We start from the raw sequence: 20,980 nt of genomic DNA on the forward strand, positions 1-20,980 counted from the left end.
TGTGGACACTGCCCCAGGTAAGTTGCACAATTGTGGATTCCTTTAGTATCATGTCAGCGTTAGAGAGCACTGTACCTATGTAATTATATTTGATTAATACAGTCTGACGGACCCTCATGATCGCTAATCTTCATGTCAAAGTTCACATGTAAATAAGTTTGTAGGCTGCCGTCAGACCAATGTCACCTGTCACTAATATTGCTGATAATGGCCCTGATTCAGAGCCGGACGCAAGTGGCTGCTCGTTCGCTCCGAGCGATGTTTGCCCAACTGCGCATGCGTACGGATCGTAATACGCATGCGCGAACCACTCAGTGCGGTCGAAATTCATGTGTTCGCAAAATAGCGAATGCCTGATAATTTGAGTGACAGAAAGAGGCGTATGTGGGTGGTAACAGGGGAAGGTGCTTGAAAACGGGGAGTGGAGATCCGATCGCAGGCGTGCTTAAAGTTCAAAATGGGCATTTTATGGGTGTGCATATTTAAAACAGCAGCGTCATTGACCACGTCACTGGGTTCTTTTATAGCCAGAACTGCTCGCAAAATTGTGGTAGCAAAAACCAACCACAAGAATAGCGAGCAGTTCATACCCTGGTCGATGTACTCGATTAATCTAATAAATAGCAGACATGACGTAGGATGCGAGCGGCCAGGGGGCGTATTTTTCCAAAAAACGAACGCAAGTTTTGTTCGCTCGTTCAGACCTAGAGGCGTGAACAGACCGCAAACAGCGAACGGTTCATTTGAATAGCCACCCCTTGTTTTAGAACGAACGACCGCAAATAGCGAGTGGCTCTGAATGAGGGCCAATGTCATTACGGCTTTCATTTTCATATTATTAGTAACTCATTAGAAGTACACATACCCTGATTAGTGTAAATAACTGGGGGCCTGTATTTGGACTAGGTAAGCACTGATGGTAGCGTAATAATTAGTTAGGATATAAATGGAGATGACTGTTTAGCTGGAGGAGGTAATCGACATCTGCAGCTCACACCTCTTGCTTTTTGCAATTACGGTATATGTAAATATCCTTAACTGGCAGAAAAAAATATGTTACTCATATAATGTACAGTATATAATATCATTTAGTGCATTACTCACTGTGCAGATTCAGCAGATAGATAACTTCCCAGCAGTAAGAATCACGTAGAAAAGTTATAAATATTGTGGTTATTGTTATTAGAGAGGTGTAATTTGTGGTTCTGAGTAAAATCGAGTCCCAGCTCTGATCACTTTTGGGGTTCCGAGTAGACTGGAAACCCGGCACAGGTCTGGTGTAAGTTCAGAACTCGGTCAAAAAAAACGAATCTCAGATTTTGGATTGCGGGTAACCAGAACCGAATTAAATGATTTTAGCTGTTTTTGTCAGTTTTATGGTGCATACACACGGAGCGATTTAAATGCACGATATGTACGATAACGATATCGATCATATCGTTATCGTTCATATTGTGCATTTTTTGGTCCCTTCCAACCCACCAATAGCCTGCGATGTGCGGGTATGGACGATAGCGATATTGTCCATCGCCTGTGCATGCTGGATGATCGATATTGACTAGGTTACTTACTATAGGGATATAGTCGTTGGCGAGTTGGTGGAGTGCTGGATGATCGATATTGACTAGGTTACTTACTATAGGGATATAGTCGTTGGCGAGTTGGTGGAGTGCTGGAAGATCGATATTGACTAGGTTACTTACTATAGGGATATAGTCGTTGGCGAGTTGGTGGAGTGCTGGATGATCGATCATCCAGCACTCCAGGAGGGTGCAGGACGATCAGACAGCGATACCGTTATCGCTGTCTGATCGCTACGTGTGTATGCACCATTAGAGAAATCCAAAACCAAATCCGAACCCAAAAATTTGAGGGTAGTTTTGCCAAAACCAAAACACGGGGTTCCGTATGCAATTCATCTCTATACAAAATGTGTAATGCAACACATGAGTATGTACAGTACTCACAATGGGTATGCAAAAAGATCAAATGTGTTGCATAAATGTAATGTTTTTGTTGCAGTAGTAATTATTGTCCTAGTAGTAATTAAAGTACCAACCCCTCTGCGTGAATGTTTATATGGAAAGGGGTTGGTGCATTGACACATGGGGGGATGCAATTAGGCGCAATAAAGCGGTCTTTTTGGTGCACATAGTTTTCACACCCATCGCGTGCGAATTCAGCTCATCACGTCTATGCGTGCGCCCGTTTTTTGCGCAATTGTTTATTTAGGCAGGAGGTCATACGAGTATAAATATTTCTGCTATAGGAACAAAAACAGAGAGAACCACGATCACATAACTTTTTAAAAAATTATTCCATTTCCTGATATACACTGAAAAAAATCAATTACAATTAAGTTAGTGGTACAGAGAACAAATAATATATTCAACACTTTTCATTTCCACCCAGATCCTTTGGCAGCAAACCTTGACCAACACCAGTGAGCCCTTCTGAGTGGGAAAAATGAAGAGTAAGTATTACGTTACAACAAGTCAAAAAAAAATAACAAAAACAGTCTATAGCTTTAGTCCTTCGTACCAGCTGCTTCAGGTCTACAATAATGGGTACATGTCCGTCTCCCTCATTATTCAGGCGACATCCAAAAGTTCAGCCAGACGCTGCACAACTTCAGAGATTCAGCCCTGAGGATGATATACGATTATGTCAAAAATGATCTGATCTGCATCGTGGAGTCCTTAAATACTCAGTCCCTCCTGAGTGAACTGAAAGCTCGGAGTACACTTCAAGTGGAGGTATGAAAAATCTGTATTAAGTACATTTTCCTATACTCATACATGACATTTTAATGATATAAAATCAAAAGCTACCCAAGCCTCCAACCCAGTGGTTCCCAAACACGGTCCTCAAGGTGCCCAAACAGTTCAGGCTTCAAGGCTAACCATGTTTGAGCACAGATCGCTAAATCAAATAAATGCTCCAACCCATCAAGTGAAGTTCTACAGCTTCTATAAGAGATCTGAAGTAGGGGGTCAACCTAATCATGGGAACACTATGTATCTCGGCTACAGTGTCAAGGTAATTTATCATTAATAATGAAGTTCCAGATCAGCAAACGTGGGCCACAGATTCGTTTGACACGTAAGATATTTGTTCACTAAAAGTGAACGTATCCAAAGTTGTATCATTCTCTTTGATGCTCTGAAGAAATTGTTCCAGTGTAGTTGAAAGTTAGGGTCCACAAAGCTGCAGGTCTTCTCCTTGTCCCATGGTGAGAACACCCCATGCTGAGCAGATAATAAGTGACTGACAGATAGGTAGACTTGCTCTGCCAAAATGCACTGTGTGGATTGGTCAATCCATGCATACACAGGGACAGGGCTAATGATGTCACAGGAGCTCATAGTTCTTTCTAGTTTACACACAGTTTTATGGCTTGTGGAGATGATGATGACGATCACAGTGTTTTCATTGCCATCTAAAATGCATTCGCTATTAGATTTGATTTAAGTAAAACCCTTCTATAATAAATCTGGTTAATAAAGACTTGCATGTAAACTCGCTATTACAATCTGACAGTAAAATGTGCTATCAATGCTTATTATGTGTGCCTATATAGGATACAGCCATATTTGTACTGAATGCATTGACTTCATTTGTGTTTTAGCACTATGTATCAATGAGGAAAAGCCTCGGTGACTTTGCGTTTTCGGTGAAATTGGTGGAGGACGTTTTGCACGGGGGAAGAGACGCCGTGATAGGATTTTTGCTAAGTCTTTATGCTCTAAAGTCTGGGTGCTCAGATCCTAATTTCCTGGCACTGCAGGAGGAAATCAGTCACACAGGTAACATTGATATCTCTAGAATTATTCATTTATTCATTTCAAAATTGTCCTTGTAGGTAGAGGTGTCTTAATTCAGGGCCTGATTCAGCTGAGCGCTCGCAACCGGGACGATGGTGGCCCAGAGCGCATGCGCACGACGCCGGGTCTCGCAACAAAGGGGGCGTGCTGTCGATGTTGAGTGACAGCACGCCCCCTTTGGTGGGCGGGGTGGGTGACTGGCTGCCCAATCGGAGGCGTTCTCATGTGAACGCCTACCGTTTGGGGCCGGCCCCACTGACATCATGAGTGATGTCAGTGGAGAGATTTCGGCGCCGAAATGTCTCTGGGGCTTGCGGCAACGAGACCCTACCACAAGGGTCTCGTCGCAAGCCCGATGGTCGCAATGGTCTTGACCATCGCGACCATCTTCCTGGCTGCTCGCTATAGCTGTGGGTGGTCACCTACAGCTATGCGAGCGACCAGGAGGCCGCTCTAAAAACCAAGAAGGCCGGCCCTGATTCAGAGCGAGCGCTCTGTCAGAGCGTCCGACTCTGAATCAGGGCTCCAGTGCGAAGCTCAATCGAAGCAACTTGATTGGATGAAAATGAATTTTGGCCTAACTTAAAACATTGATATTACTTTCTGTTCCAACCATCATGGTTTGTATTTGAGATAATATGCTAATACCACGAGCTACAAAGCCCTTTCCTTATGTACAGCCGTGCGTCCGAAAGTGCAAGGACTGAGACGCCAGCAGACGGACCATTGATCGCACCATTGAAACTTGCACATGCCCTATAGCGGAGTATGGCCTCCTACGTGAGCAGACGAGTGTCTCTGCACTCAACGTCTTTTAGCGACAAGCCCGAGACACTCCCATAAAACGGGAACATCCCCGCGTGCCAGTGTGTTTCAGCGCCGTTGCATGACCGCGCATAAATTAGCCACTGCGTTACCTGACGCCTCCTGAGCCTCATAGCGTGCGCAGAAGTCAGCAATTCCTGAGTGAGGTCTGAGCTTCTTTAGCTGTGCGCATGGGACCGATGTTACTCGATGTCATCGATTTTTTTAGCTCTGTTGCCCTAGTGTACGGATGTGAGTAAGGGGAAGTGAGCGTCCTTGTCAGGCTGCGTACGCAATGTGAATGCAATCATTAAAATGTCACCGCTGATATTCGCACTGCTGGAATCCCGACAAGAGATTTAAGATAGGCGTATACCCGTTCCTCAATAATGCATTGCAAAACCTGATCACATTTATTAAATATTATATATCACAATAAGGGTACTACTTACAAATCGTTTAGTATAATCAATAGGCTCAATATAATAAATGCTGCCTCTAAGAGTTGGACCAACACAACAGGTTCAAATTTAAACAGCATAATCTATAAGGGGTGACGTCACACGTTTACAGTCCATATGTATCTGAGGGGTCAATGTACTAAGCCGTGGAGAGAGATATAGTACCAACCAATCAGCTCCAGTCACTTTACAGGCTGTGTTTGAAAAATGACAGTGAGGAGCTGATTGGTTGGTACTTTCTCTTCATCCACTTTATTTCTCTTCAAGGCTTCGTACATAGGGCTTGATTCAGACCCACTCGCTAGATGCGTTCGCACGCACCCAGTGTATGCAAGTTTGGCAAAGGCAGGCGATCGCACGGCAAGGCATTAGCACACCCACTATGTCTTAGCTTGCGATCGCATTATGTATGCAGGCGCCCACCAGCCTGTCTTAAGACGCCCACTTGCGCACGTCATCTCCAGGAAGTGTATGCAATCATCGGTAACATCGAGTACCATCGGCTGCGATCGCGGCACTTGTGGTTGACCATACCCTGCCGCAAGCACTGCGAGTGCTTCAGTGTAGATTTCAGCCAAGTGACGTGTACTCAGGGGCGTATCTATAATGGGAGCAGGGTTTGTGGTGCACACGGGCCCCCGGGTCCAGGGGGGGCCCGCACATCACACCTGCACCCATATTATTTAAAACTTACCTCTCCAAGGTCCCACGCCGGGTGTCAGCGCTGTACAAAAAGCCGGAAAAATGGCTGCCGCAGCCATTTTTCCGGCGTTTTGAGCATGCGCAGTAGACTCCAGAGTCTACTAATGCTCCGGTGGCCAGCCAACCGTGTCAGTTGACTGTCGGCCGCCGGGAAGAGAGGAGTTGGCCCCGGACGGGGACGGCACACGGGCCCCCTCCTCTCTAAAGATGCCTCTGCGTGTACTATGACGCAGCCTCTTAATTATGCACGCCTCTGAAACGGCGCTAAGACACTCCGGCACACCTGCGCTCACACCTCCACTCCCCCGTTTTTAGTGGCCAGCCCCTGTCGCCACCCACAAACGGCTTCTCATGTCACTCATTCAGCCAGGCTGTCTATGCTCGCCGAGCGTACGCTTCCCGATCGCTCGCACTGGTTCACGCACGTGCATTGCAATGCGTACGCATGCACTGAATGCAAACAATCGGCTGGCTGCGTGCCAACACATCCTAGTGAGCGGGTCTGAATCAGGCCCATAGACCCCAAACTCACAAAACAATAAAATATAGTTATTCTGCAATCATTATGCCGACATGTTACATGATGAGGGGTGAATAACGCCTGTAACTGATGCACTCATCCTGTCTCCCTGCTGTGTTTAGGTGACACTATGGTACATCAGATCATACTGGATGAAAATGGCCATGCCCTGACTCCTGAGCTGAGAGGTAAGTAGGCCATTTATATTGAGGACCTGCTTTCCAGGCTTGGGGAGACGTCAGATGTTGCAGTAACATCACCGGTGGTGTAGTGATGGCCATATACAGTAGTCCCCAGGTTCTTTCAGATGACGTTGGATTGTTACTAGTGGCCTGTGGTGTAATGAGATTATGAGGGTACCAATCACATCAATTTTGTGCCCTTTCTTACAGGGTGTTGTAGAAAAGGCCGACAGTAAAAAAAAAGGTCGACATTCAGGAGGTCGATAGATCGACATAGTCATTAGGTCAACCATCATTCTATAGATGTTGATTTTGGCTGACAGGCTTAAATAGTTGACACATTTAACATGTCGACACAAAAATGTCGTCCTTTTTTGTTTTGTTATTTTAGCCTAACCATTACCCTAAAAATCCTGAAAAAAAAAAACCACGTGTCCACATGGTAAATGTCAACCTTTTGAAAGTGTCGACCATTTAACCCCGTCAACCTAAATTAATGTCTACAGAATGATGGTTGACACAATTACCATGTCAACCTTTTTTTGACCGTCGACCTTCTGATGTCAACCATTTTTTATTGTTGACCAATCGACCAGTATCCTTCTTACATTAGGTGGTCAGTGCAAGGGAAGATGAACCAGTTATGGTTGTCACATTTTGCTCCCTTTTATTTTTTATCAGCCCACTGTATTTACATGAATACATGAAATACGTACGTAAAACCAGAATCTTGCATCCGCCACCTCACACTGTTGCTCGGGGATCATGTTTGTGTCCAAGTCTAAAGCAGGGGGTATATTTACTAAACTGAGAGTTTTTAAAAGTGGAGATGTTACCCATGGCAACCATTCAGATTCTACTTAATTAACTAGCACCTTCTAGAAGATAATAGCTAGAATCTAATTGGTTGCTATGGGCAACATCTCCACTTCTAAAAACTCTCACTTTACTAAATTTACCCCCAGGTCTTTCTTCGCAAAATGGAAAAAAAATGACTCAAAAATAACATGTCTCATTGATCGTCCTGTGTCCTCATGAAAATCCATTAATGCATTTTTGCTTCTATCACCAGACATCCAGGAACATCATAAACAACATCTGCTGGAGAAAACTCAGAACCTTGTGGAGAACAAGCCCCCTGGGTCCATGCAGGGAGAACAAAGTTTCTACACTTCAGAACGTTTTGTTAACCTGATTGTTGTCTCGAATAACCACATCAGGCAACATTCTCAGAATGAGCTAATAAAGACTGGGATAAAACATGAGCGATACATGTATAAAACCAAGTCTGCTATGGAACATATTGTCCCCAACAGACTGTTCCGCTGGTGTCATCGATCAGGAAGTGTGCCTCGCACAGTGATGGTGAGAGGAGTTCCAGGAGTAGGGAAGACCACGCTGATGCAGAAGTTCGTCCACGACTGGGTCCATGGAAAACTCTATAGGAGATTTGCTTTTGTCTTCTTCTTTAAATTCCGTGAGCTCAACAGGCTGGATGAGGTTAGCTTGGAGTCTGTGATCCTTCAACAATACCCGTATCTGCAGTGTCAACTTGGCAACATCCTACAGGATCCAGAGAAGCTGCTCTTCATCTTTGATGGCTTAGACGAAAGTGTTCACCAAATGGATTTCAGAGCAAGCCAGTTGTGTCATAATATAAAACAGATGGGAAATCTTGGTGCGATTGTGGTCAGTTTGGTGAAGCAGTCTCTTCTGAAGGGTTGTTCTGTACTTATAACTAGCCGCCCAGCCAAACTGGCATCCACCGATACTGGTGTCTTCCAGCGTGTATCAGAAATCATGGGATTCTTCCCTAGGGAAAGAGAGATGTACTTTGAGCAATTCTTCAGAAACAAGGAACTGTCGGACAAGGCGTTTCATTATGTCAGGGAGAATGATATATTGTACACTTTCTGTTATATCCCATCCTACTGCTGGATCATCTGTACAGTACTATTAATGTGCTTCAAAGCCCAACCCGCAAACCATGAGCAGCTGTTGGTCTCAATGCCCAAAACAGTGACTCAACTCTTTGTGACTTTTGTTGCCAACATTTTGGCCAATCATAGTCGGGACAAAAGTGGTTACAAAAACTTGTTGACTTCCATGGGATGGATGGCAGAACATGGAGTAATGAGTCACATCATTATATTTGATGAACGGGATCTGGGATCATTCCAGGTGGACGCTTCCACCCATCTCTTGTCGAGTTTTATGATGGAATCCAATGAACCTCCCAATGTGACCTTCTCCTTCCTACATCTCACCATCCAGGAGTTTCTTGCAGCCTTAGTCCATTACATTGACTGTTCTCCCCAAAAACTTCAGAAAACACTCAATGAGGCCAAATCCTATGAAGATAATCGGGGTGAAATATTTCTTCGTTTCCTCTGTGGACTTTCCGATATTTGCACTTGGTCCATTTTAAAGCCTTATTTGGGAGAGATGTCTACTCAGACTCCAAAGGTTGTCATTGCGTGGCTCAAACAATTCATACTTGAAGTTTGGAAGGTGAATGAGGACAAAGATGACAATAGGCAGCTTCTCAATGTGTTTGTCTATCTCTTCGAGACACGGAACAAGGGGCTGGTGCTAGAGTCTGTTGGGTCGTACAAAAGTTTGGACTTTTCCTATGTCCCCCTGACGCCTTTGGACTGCAGTGTTTTTCCGTTCATCCTTGAATCTTGCACGGAGACAGAAAAACTTAATTTAGAGTCGTGCAAAATTCAGTGTGAGGGATTGGAGAGACTTTCACCGGGTCTACACACTGTACAGGAGCTGAGGTGCTATACACTAATTAGGAATCTCTTTATTTCTGTAATTATAGAGATCCAAATATTGTTTTTGCCCTCTGGGATATGTTTCCAAACCTTGAGCGGTATTACATGTTTTAAGAAGTTGGCTTTGTTTTGTCAATATTCATAATGTCGATAAAGACATATTGTCGACCTGATTAGAAGGTGAGAATTTACCATGTCGACAATAACAGCGATAAAATGTTGACTTGATCAGAGTGTTGACAAAACAATCTTTATTTACAAGCTGCAGTGGTGTCTTGTGGTCCAGCGGTCAGCCGACGCAGAGTTTTGGCACAGTGATCCCATGGTGAACGCGCTCCCCCATTGTGAACATGTCGACATTTCAACAACGTCAACATATGGTGTTGTGGTGTTGTTATTATGACTGTAAACATTGTGATTGTAGAAATGGTGACTGCACCCCGTGTCATGAGTAGTGTCTGCTGTTATACAGAATATAAAATATGATGCATTTACAGTATACAGTATGCTGTACAGTCCAGTAAATTCAGATTTCATTTCAGATTCTGACTCTGCAAAGTTAGACTTCTATATATTGTCCACTGTTTTATATATCTATTAAATGACAAGTCTCTCTCCCCAGAGTAGAATATGACGATCACTTTTCTTTCTGCAGCCTCCGTGACAATAATCTGCAGGACGGCGGTGTTAAGTTTCTATGTACATATACATTACTTCATCCTAACTGTAAGATCCAGAATCTCTGGTAAGTGGTCTCTCAGCTCTGTGCGCGGACTCATCATTTCAGTTTGCCTCAATTTGGTAAAATGTTTGATCAAGACTTTCAAAACCATTCATTTATTTTGCTTACAAATCCCTATTGGGGGATCTCAGCTCTGTTTCACCCTGCTCACTTCTTACCAGTCACCAGAAATCAGTGGTAGCATCCGGCAGAAAAACAAAGTGACTAGGATCTTACCTTCTCGGCTCTGCACTAGCCATCAGATTCCAAATTACGTTAATTCCAAAAACTTGAGAGATATGTCTAAAGCTTGAATTTTTTTTTCTGCATATGGACTTTTAAGCACAGTGCTCTAGGATGTTTCCTGCTGTTGTCTTAAGCCCGGGTACACATTACACGATGTGTGTACCCGACCGACCCACGATGTGACCAATGACATATCGTGCGGCCGTTTGACACCGCACAATGTGTTGCTCACCAGCCACATCAACAAGCCTGGGGACGTTTTTCAAATTGACAGATGGAGAAGCATGTTAATACCTGTGAGGGCACCCCAATTTATTTTAATACAGGCAGCGTTACTATTTTATTTGTAACAGCTACTGGGGTGCACTAGTATTGCTAGCCAGTATCTGATGACTGTGCCCAGCTAACGTCACCGAGGATCTCATTTGTGGCTTGTGTATGTATAAATACCTTGCTTTGGGAGCCATGTTTTCTAATGAAGATCTAGATTTATATTTTGAAAACTTTTCTTTCTATGCATAATAAAATGTAAACTCTTGATGTCTAGTATTTAATTCTGATGAGAAACACTAGGGGCACTACTAGTTTCTTATTTTACACCAATGGTACTACAGTATTTAATTTACTACAGGGGCAATAAGGATTTTATTATGATGAGGGTACCCTTTACTTTTCATTGGTGGGGACAACTCTTGTGGTATGCCTACACAGCATTGAGCTGCTACTCTCTTGGAGTAATGGCTTAATATTTTTTTTGCCCCCCTCCCTTTTTTTTACCACTAATAAGGGCAGTTTGCCTCTGTTGAATACACTGGATAATCTTTACGATCCCCATTTGCAAAAATCGGGACAGCAGTTTCAGGTCAGGAGGTTTCGGATTCATACACTTCGGCTAAATCACACAGTTTGCAAAGCCCAAATCAGAGTGCATGAAAGCAGGTTTGATGAGACGCCTCTTTTAGTGAATCAGTCCCTAAGTCATTATATAAATCTCTTATAATGTACTGCTCTCCATTTACAGTTTGAGTGACAATGGCCTGACAGACGGCTCCTGTTCCCATCTGGCATCTGCAATAATTAAAAACCAGTCCCTGAGGACCCTTGACCTGTCTTATAACAGCCTAGAGGGCCCTCACTTCAGTGACTTGATGACAGCTCTGTCCAGTCCGACATGTAGGATAGAGGAAATAATGTAAGTACAAGAGGATGACCATGTTAGCTGAATGTATTTCACCTACAGTATATGGGAAAATCACATGTGGTACTGTATGTAGGTAGAGGTGTATTAACATAGATCTCAGCGGTGCCATCACAGGACTTTAATGCTCCCTGTGCCAGCCCCGCCCCTTTGCACATGATGTAATGCATAGGGGCGGGGCCAGCCAGCACCCAGAAGCGCGGCAGTGCATGGAGCATCTAGAAGACGCTCCATGCAGCTGTATACACAAGTGTCCAGAGGGCACTACAGGCGGCACTGTCGCAGCGTTACTGGGTTCAGGGTACCATTCCAGACACCCTTCTAGTCAGAAGCAAGGGGCATGGGGCAGCAACGATGACGCCCACAGAGCCCTGTGCGGCGGCACTGGTCGCACACCCATAGTTACAGCCCTGGGTCTCAGTATCTTAAATATATCCCCTCTTGTGAGTTTTATATAAGACTTCAATGGGATGAATAGATTTCTCCTGTACAGCCTCTATAACACTGTATATTGTTCAATCAATCCAATGCACTTTCTGCGTTATTTTGTTGTGTTTTATTATATTTATTTTCATCAAATGAGAGAGAGATATGCTGTAGTGCAAAGACTTCTGTCTTCTTGTAATGTCTTACTGTTAATTCTGATATATTCCTTGCTATGGGGGAGTAAATCAAGAGAAATTGTACAATTGTTAGGCCACTACAAGATGGTGGCCTGACTCTACTTGACACCCACTGAAAACATGTACTGTAGAGAAGTGGACCTAAGTGTATTTTTTGGGGACAATCTGAGAACCCTATTTTGTTTGGTAATCCACAAGCTTTATCGTGGCTGCTGAAATGTGGGCACAGTGGTTAGCATTTCTGCCTCACAGCGCAGATGTCACTCATGGGTCCGATTACAACCACGGCACTATCTGGATGGAGCTTGAATCTTCTGCCTGAGTTTGTGTGGGTTTCCTCCAGGTGCTCCGGTTTCCCTCCACACTCCAAATAATAACTGGAATGTTTTTTGACTAAATTGTGACTAAATTGACCACAGTATGCGTCCATGTGGCAAGGAATGTAAATTGGCGATTAAAAGGTAATTTATTATTCTAAGAAATTTCCTGAATGGCATTCCCGTTGATCAAGCATGACGCGTTTCAGGGGTCGCAGCCCATTTCATCAGATTACTTTAATTGGTGGGTTGAAGCATGTAATGTGCGGTGTTTGTGCCGAAGCCAAAGTGACAATTCTGGAGTGGCGTGGAATGCAGAAGATTTCTGCAGCTGCTGGCGTTTCAGGAGAACTTGCTCTGAAATGCCTGTAGCCACAGACAACTGCTTTTCATGGCACTCCATTTATGAAATATTATTGGAATAATAAATTAACTTCATTGTCCATCATAATGGCTGGATAACATCTTAATAGTACAATGACAGACATTTTCCATAATAAAAAAAAAAAGATTTTGATCTTCTCCCCGATTTACCTGCGTACTAAGGGCCTGATTCAGAGGCGCACGCTATTTGCGTGCACTTGCTCTGAATCAGGGCGTCCCTATTTTTTATTTTTTTTAATTCCAGCCTCCAGGCCGCTCGCACAGCTGTGGGTGACCACCCACAGCTTGTGCGAGCGGCCTGGCGATGTTCACGATTATCGCAACCATCGGCATTGCGAGGAGACCCTTGTGGTAGGGTCTCAGCACTCGCAATGCTAAGTGGACTTCCACCTCTAATACACGAGTGATGTCAGTAGGGCCGCCCACAAACGACAGGCATTCCTTCGGGAACGCCTCCTTTTGTTCAGCCATCCCCCCTACCCGCCTACAAAACGGGGCGAGCTGTCGATCAACATCAACAGCCGCCCCGTTTTGCTGTGAGCTCCGGAGCGAGTGAATGTCTCACTTGCTACGGGGCTCGCGCACGCCGCACGTACGCGCTGGGCCACCATTGACCCGCTTGCGAGCACTAAGCGCTCGCGAGCGGGTCTGAATCAGGCCCTAAGCCTTTGAGAGAGAGAACATGGACAGAGATAAAGTACCAACCCAATCAGCTCCTGTCATGTTACAGGCAATGTGCTTGAAAAATGGCAGCTAGGAGCTGATTGGATGGTACTTTATCTACGTTCACTTATCTCAAGCATTAGTACATAGACCCACATATTACTTATCTTTCCTTTAAGGGGATACTGAATTCCTCTTATGTCTTGGAGGTCTCAAACCATACCGGCTACCTCTTATTGAGGAGTGGCGTAGATTCTATTCTTCATCATCAAATTAATATAGGCTATAAAATGTACTGGGGCACAGACTGATCAGAATTATTAAATATTCTTTGTAAAGTGCTGCAAAGTATTCTGGTGCTCTATAATAAATGGTGTTACCACGGCAACTTGAGATACTTATCTGAGCTTACAATTATCAGCCTGGTTGACAATGATAATTGGATTTTTTATCTTAGCAATTCACCTCTGTAAAAGTTCTATAGCAAATATTGGTGCTGTGGCCTCAATTTCCGGGAATACTCGGAGAACGATATTTTAAAATAATCTCTTGGATTTATTTTTGGCTTTTCTTCTAGTTTGGCTCGTAGCAGCCTGACAGACAGATCATGTTGTCACTTGGCGTCTGCGATAAGCCATAGCCGGTCCGTCCGGAAACTTGACCTGACCGATAACAGACTAGAGGGCCCTCACTTCAGTGATTTCATGTCGGCTCTTTCCAGTCCGACATGCAGGATAGAACAATTAATGTGAGTAGACAGATTTTTGGGGTAGGGGGTTGTAAAAATGTATATTTTGTTTTTTACACACTGTGTGAAAGAGTGACAGATGCGGGAATACAGTATAATATAGGGAAAATGGCCAAAATGGAGACCAGCAGTCTTGTAACAGGGTAAATGGCTGCAGGGTGCCAATCCAGGCACCCTGCTAGCCAGAAGCAAGGACTGTGAGGAGGCGAGGGCACCGCCCACAGAGACCTGAATATCGGCACCGTTCATACGCCCCTAGTAAGGGCTCTGCAGTCCAGTAAGTATAGATGAGAGGACATCAGATGTGTTTAGGACCCATTACCCACAGAGAGAATAAGAATACAGAGGCTCAGCTTGTATAGTGGGTGGCCATGGAAAACCTATTGGCTATGACTTGTCCTTGGAGAAGGTGATTAGCCAGTACTCATTACTTACAATATGATGCATTTTGCCCCATCTTGGTGCACATTATATGGGAGTGCTCATTTGTATGCCATAAATCAGTGTAATCATAGAACTCACATGAAATACAGATCTAATGTCTCCCTACCATCCAGGCTGTGTTTATTGTAGGCAGAACCAAGATGTGCGAGTCTAGATACTAGGCAGGACTCTAGAGAAGTGATAGGAGGCAGGACTGTATATGGGTGAAAAATGTCAGGGTTCCTGATAGATCATAGTAGTCAGGTCTACAGATATGTGACAGACAGCAGGACTCAGGGCCTGATTCAGACCCGCTCGCGAGGGCACAGCGCTCGCAAGTGGGTCGATGGTCTCCGACTGCGCATGCGCCTCCTCCGGCGTGCGCATGAGCGAGACCCGTACTACGACGGCATCTCCGTCGCAACGGGTCTCGCTACAAGACGGGGCGGCTGTCGATGTTGATTGACAGCTCACCCCGTTTTGTAGGCGGGGTGGCTGCACAAACGCAGGCGCTCCCTTAGGAACGCCTGGCGTTTGTGGGCAGCCCTACCGACATCACGAGTGATGTCAATAGTGGACTTCCTGCTCTATTAGAGCAGGGAGTCCACTCGGGCTTGCGAGAGCTGAGACCCTACCACAGGGTCACCTCACAAGCTCGATGGTCACGATAATCGTGACCATTGCCTGGCCGCTCGCAAAAGCTGTGGGTGGTCGCCCACAGCTTAGCGAGCGGCCTGGAGGCTGAAAAAAAAAATTTGAAAATCCCCGTCCTGATTCAGAGCGAGCGCTAGCAAACAGCGAGCGGTTCTGAATCAGGCCCTCAGTGTGCCAGGACCAACCACTTTGATTGGCAGCAGGGCTAATCTTGGTGTAGTTTCCAAAGAAACAAACCAAGGTCCTCATTCAGAGCCGTTCGCTATTTGCGGTCGTTCGTTCAAAAACAAGGGGTGGCTATTCAAATGATCCGTTCGCACATTGCAGTCTGTTCACACCTCTAAGTCTGAACGACCGAGCAAAACATACGCTCGTTTATTTGATAAAAACGCCCCTTGGCTGTTCGCACCATACGTCATGTCCGCTATTTATTAGATTAATCGAGTACATCGCACAGCGTATGAACTGCTCGCTATTCTTGTGGTTGGTTTTTTCAACCGCTATTTTGCGAGCAGTTCTGAGTTAAAAAAAACCAAGTGACGTGGTCAATGACGCTGCTGTATTAATTATGCACTCCCTTAAAACGCCCATTTTGACCTTTAAGCACGCCTGCGTTCGAATTCCACTCCCCCGTTTTCAAGCACCTTCCCCTGTTACCACCCACATACGCCTCATTCTGTCACTCAAAATAGCAGGCACTCGCTATATAGCGTACAAACGATTTTCGGCCGCACTGATTGGTTTGCGCATGCGTACTAAAAACCGTACGCATGCGCAGATGTGCGAACATTGCTCGGAACGAGCGTACTGCCGCTAGCGAGCGGCTCTGAATGAGGGCCCAAGTTCCCAAGCTCATCTGTGGTCCTGCAGAAAAACAATTTATCATTTGAGTGCACGGGTCTGGAGCCTAACCCCTAGAGGAGCAGGTGGGGCCCACCAAGGATTTTCCTCTGTACACTTGTTGCCCAGTTCAACTCGGCCTTCAGCCCGGGACCTGAGAATGAAGGTTCTTCTGTAGCGTTCTGACACTACTTCTATGTGTCAGAATCAGCTACCAGCAAAGACATACTGGGACGCTGGACTCTTACTAATGAAAAGAGATTTTATTTAATTCCTAGAGAGGTTTGGTAAATTATTAATTTACTCTCGCTAATTATTGTATGTTTCCCCTACAGTTTAAATTGTAACGGCAGATTGATAGAGAGTTCCTCTATTCAGCTGCCTTCAGTATTAAGCCATAACCAGTCCCTGAGGTCACTGAACCTGGTTGGAAGCCATCTTGTTGGTCCTCTCTTCAGCGATTTGATGGCAGCGATGTCCAGTCCAACCTGCAAGATAGAGGAACTAATGTGAGTATAACAGATCTATAATAGTGAGATCAGAATATGATGATTACATACTGTATCTCACCACCGTAGTGACAGGGGCTCAGAGATCGGGGTGGGACAGGTACAGATTACCCGGGCCCAGGCCAGAGTAGGGGGCCAGGTCAGCTTGAGAGGTGGGGGCATAGCCACACCTCCACATTTGATCACGCCCTTTAGCTAGTACCACGGAGCCTGTCTAATGTCTCGGTGGCCCTGCCTTGTGGAACCTCTTTACAATCCTACCCCTGGCTGTGAGGTTCGGCACAGTGTCTCGGCCATCTTTCCTGAGCGCCTCATTTATGGAAGCAGTATGCCAGAGTCTTAGTCACGGGTTTGGTAGCAACAGCTTCCTTTATCATTTCTGTGGACTCAGTGAAACAGTACTGGCTGAGGTCTGAGGCGCAGGTAGTCGGGTGTAGGTGGGTGAGGGCTGTGTAGAGTTGGGGGCATGTGTTGTCCAATCCATGCCATAACGATAGTTAGCAGATAGAGAATAGCTCAATGTACCTGGAAGATTTACTCCAACAAAATCAGTGGTCTGTTGTAATTTGTGGAGGTAGATTCGCTGATTTTTTTTTGCCCATAAGGATTCTGTATTTCCCTATGTAACAGTTGGAGATCTTTTTTTATAGAAAGAAGGAGCAGCAGCATCTGGATGATGTATAGAATGCGGGGGAAGCTAACCATTTTAATTGCGTGACACCTGCCAGTGTTTGTGTAATCAATTAACAATAATTGGCCTCATAGAAACGAAGGGGACGAGAGTGAATCATAATACCCAAATATTTTAACGCGGATGTTGTCCATTTTAGTGGAAAAGTATCTACCCAGCCTTGTCGAGCTTCGGGGAAGAATGCTAGGGCTTCTGTTTTTGTAGTGTTGACCTGAAAACTCGTCAAGAGTGCGAAATCTCGTAACTCATCTAAAAGTAAAGGGATAGCTTGCTTGGGGTTACTAAAATATAACAGAAGGTCGTCCGCGGAAGCAGAGACTTTAATTTAATTGAGAGAGTAAATTTTATGAAATGAGATGAAAGTGTGTCCTCTAGCCTCTCGCTAGCTGCTTATAGCCAGAAAGTTAATTATATGAATTTCCTCCCGTTTCCAAGCGATACATTAGAGGAAGGATTACTAAAGGAGAGCAATTTATCCAGCCTGGGATCCAATCACATATTGTACAGTAATAACCTCCAATCTCAAGTAGAGATGTGCAGTTCGGAACACATCCGAACTTAGAGGTTCCGAGTCGAATCGCACCAGTTCGGAATCACATTGGTTTTCCGAGTAGAACAAAGTCCTGCATGTAAATCAGGTTCTGTGAGGGGGATGTAGCCAGGAAGCCGGCGGTCGAAATGCCGACCGCCGGCTTCCCGACAGTGAAATCCCGGCATGGGACCAGTGATAGGCATCTAAATACAGACTCCTATCATCAGCCCCACGCCGAAATCCTGACGCCCGGCATACCGATCGTAGGTATGCCGGGCATCGGATGCGCATATCCGGGGGGAGGGGGGGGATTAGGTTTAGGGTGCAGGGTGGGGGATGTTAGGTTAAGGCACCCCTGGGGGGAAGTTAGGGTTAGGCCCCCCCCCCTGAAGGGTGAGGTTTAGGGTGCGGGGAGGTGGGCTTAGGTTTAGGCACCCCTAGGGGGAGGTTAGGGTTAGGCACCTCTAAAGGGGGGTTAGGGGTCTTACTTACCCAAGTCAGGATCTTCAGCTGCTGGCCTTCCGGTGTCGGTCTGGCGGTGATACATACTGATTCCTTGTGAGGTGGTCAATAATTACAGGAAATGAATGGAAATTAAAAAGGTTATTGATGTTAATAAGACCACAGGAACACAAACAGGTCCTGATTTTAGCCGTTTTTATACATTTTTAAATAAATCCAAAAACCGAATCAAAACACAGGTGGTTTCGCCAAAACCAAAACACCATGATGACTTAGAACCAAAACCAGAACATGGGGATTTGCCATTTATTGATTATTATTGATTAACAATCTGATCTGCTCCTTATTTTGCTGCAGTTTGAGAGATAACAGCTTGGCGGATGGGTCCTGTTCCCAGTTGGCAGCCGCAATACAGAATAACCAGTCCCTGAGAAAACTTGACTTGTCTTTTAATAACCTGGCTGGTCCTCGCTTCCGTGACTTGATAACAGCTCTGTCTAGTTCTAGCTGCCGGATTGAGGTGTTAATGTGAGTGTGACGGACTCGCGGTGCTGTATGTGGAGGAATTTGGGTCCCGGGCGGCCAGAAAATGAAATTTGGGGTTATATAAACTTATCCTAGCTGCTATTTATAGATACAGTAGACTTACACAACACCAAGCACATCACGAATAAGAAACTTGTACAGTATTGTGTCCTTTACTAGTAGAACTATACAAGAATTATTAACTGAAGCCTCTAAATGTCCATCTTCCACAGAATGGAGAAGATCGGGGTGACCGATAAATACGCCCCACTGAGTAACAGTCAGAGTCTCACCCATCTGGACCTGAACCGTAATAATATCTCTGCTGATGTTTCCATCCACGTCAGGGAACAGATACTGAGGTCACCCAGCCTGAAAGAGCTCAAGTAGGTTCATCATGAAAGATATCTGCTAATCACTAACACACACTATTTGGCCTGACCCAGAGGTGGGACGTGCTGCCGATGTCGGATGTAGTGGAGCGACTCTTTGCTACTATGCCCCGATTACCTCTTAGAGACTCGCAGTTGTAATTTCAGGCGCATGCAGGGAGAGTTATAGTTATAATATAGTGGGCGGTCACTTAGGGCACATATGGAGATGGTCTGTCTAATGGACGTGTTATGGGAGTGTCGCTCACATAGGAGGCCATACTGGGATGGAGATATTGATGATGTGATCGATTGTGGTGTCCTAAGATTTACCAATCGGTATTTCCATGCCTACGTACACTGACAGTGGGCGCCTCAGCGCTTGCACATTTGGATGCGCAGGGAAGGGCGTTTTAGACACAGATGGGCAACCGCCATTAGATTCTACTGTGGGTGCTGTGTCCACCACTGAATCAGGCCCTTTTGTCTGCAGTGGCGCTGCCCTAGGGTGGCATAAGATGATCCCTTCACCAGTGATTCTCCTATACTTATAAGATCTCTATATTGGTATTGCTGTTTTGATCTGTCTGATCTCTAACACTTATTCACCATCGTCTACTGCTCAAACCTCAGGTACTTCCTCCATCCTACTGACGCTTCAACTAACAGTCCTATACGTGCGATACCCCCACTCCTTCCTCAAAGGAGGCGCCCTGCACAAGGTAGTCGTGGGATGTAGTCATGTGACCCGCGGCCGGAAGGCTGCCAGTCACAATCCCGACGGCAGAATGCCAGCTAAGGATTCATGATAGGCATTGAAATATCAAGGCCCATCATAATCCCGATGCCGGAATCCAGAACGACGCGTGCCCGAATGAGGTAAGTCTGGGGTGCCCGTCCTGTTAGCCGTGGAGGGGAGGGTTAGGTTTAGGGCACTTTGCGGGGTTAGCGTTAGGTTTTTGTTTTTTTATTATTGGGGGGGGAGGGGGGGAGAGGTTAGGGTTAGGCACCCCTAGGGGAGAGGGTGTTAGTGTTAGTCACCCCCCCGGGAGGATTAGGTTTAGGGAGCGGTAAGAGGGGGTTAGGGTTAGGCACTAGGGAGGGAGGTTAGGGTAGGCACCACTAAGGGGGGGTTAGGGTACTTACCTGCCTTTGTCAGGATTTTCATTATGTCGGGCAGCCGCTGTCGGGATTGGGGTATTTCATGGCCATTCCGGTAGTCGCACAGCAGAGGAAGGTCACAGAACGAACGCCGGGCTTGTACCATTCCTCAAATTCCAAGTCCTGTCCCCATTATCTAGAAAACTATTCTTACCAACATCCCATCCTTTATCCTCATATCTCAGCCCAGTTCCTGCTGACCGAGCGTTCTGGGTATTCCAGAGAGACGTGATCTAGAGGCAGCTCTGGAGAAATCTTTTGAAAACTTAAACTAACATCTGCTGAACGTATCTTTTTCTTACATCCAGATTCTCATTTAAAACATTTACCAGAGAAGAAGCTGGACATGAACACTTAGGGACGTGGATGGCGGATGGCGTATTACACCAAAGTTAGCGTCTTATGGGGATTACCATTAATCTTCATCATCAGAACTCTGATCGGCCACATGTTCTACTTGATATCAGGGTAATTCTCAAACATGGTTGGGGCTCCAAGTCTCTGGTACAATCAAGACTCCAAGAAAACTACTGACTGAAGTTCTGTATACCGTATACAATTCTACTGTGGAGATGGCGATGGTCATGTGGTAACATGAGGTCCACTTACACCAACGCATGATACATCTCTGGCTCACAT

At 45.4% G+C, this 20,980-nt stretch overlaps 1 protein-coding gene across 1 annotated transcript in view; it reads left to right on the forward strand.

Annotated features, from left to right (window-relative positions):
- Positions 1-19,199, forward strand: part of LOC148532585 (NACHT, LRR and PYD domains-containing protein 12-like) — a 29,891-nt gene extending 10,692 nt beyond the window's left edge. Inside the window, exons 2-9 of the mRNA XM_088467517.1 lie at positions 2,596-2,756; positions 3,629-3,806; positions 6,434-6,499; positions 7,566-9,276; positions 9,929-10,018; positions 11,262-11,432; positions 18,642-18,812; positions 19,043-19,199. Of these exons, the coding sequence (XP_088323643.1) occupies positions 2,596-2,756; positions 3,629-3,806; positions 6,434-6,499; positions 7,566-9,276; positions 9,929-10,018; positions 11,262-11,432; positions 18,642-18,812; positions 19,043-19,199 (2,705 nt within the window). The remainder of the gene's footprint in view (positions 1-2,595; positions 2,757-3,628; positions 3,807-6,433; positions 6,500-7,565; positions 9,277-9,928; positions 10,019-11,261; positions 11,433-18,641; positions 18,813-19,042) is intronic.
- Positions 19,200-20,980: the final 1,781 nt, after the last annotated feature.

This window comes from Taudactylus pleione, unplaced genomic scaffold, assembly GCF_031769625.1.
Source record: "Taudactylus pleione unplaced genomic scaffold, aTauple2 ptg000073l, whole genome shotgun sequence".
Lineage (NCBI taxonomy): Eukaryota > Metazoa > Chordata > Amphibia > Anura > Myobatrachidae > Taudactylus > Taudactylus pleione.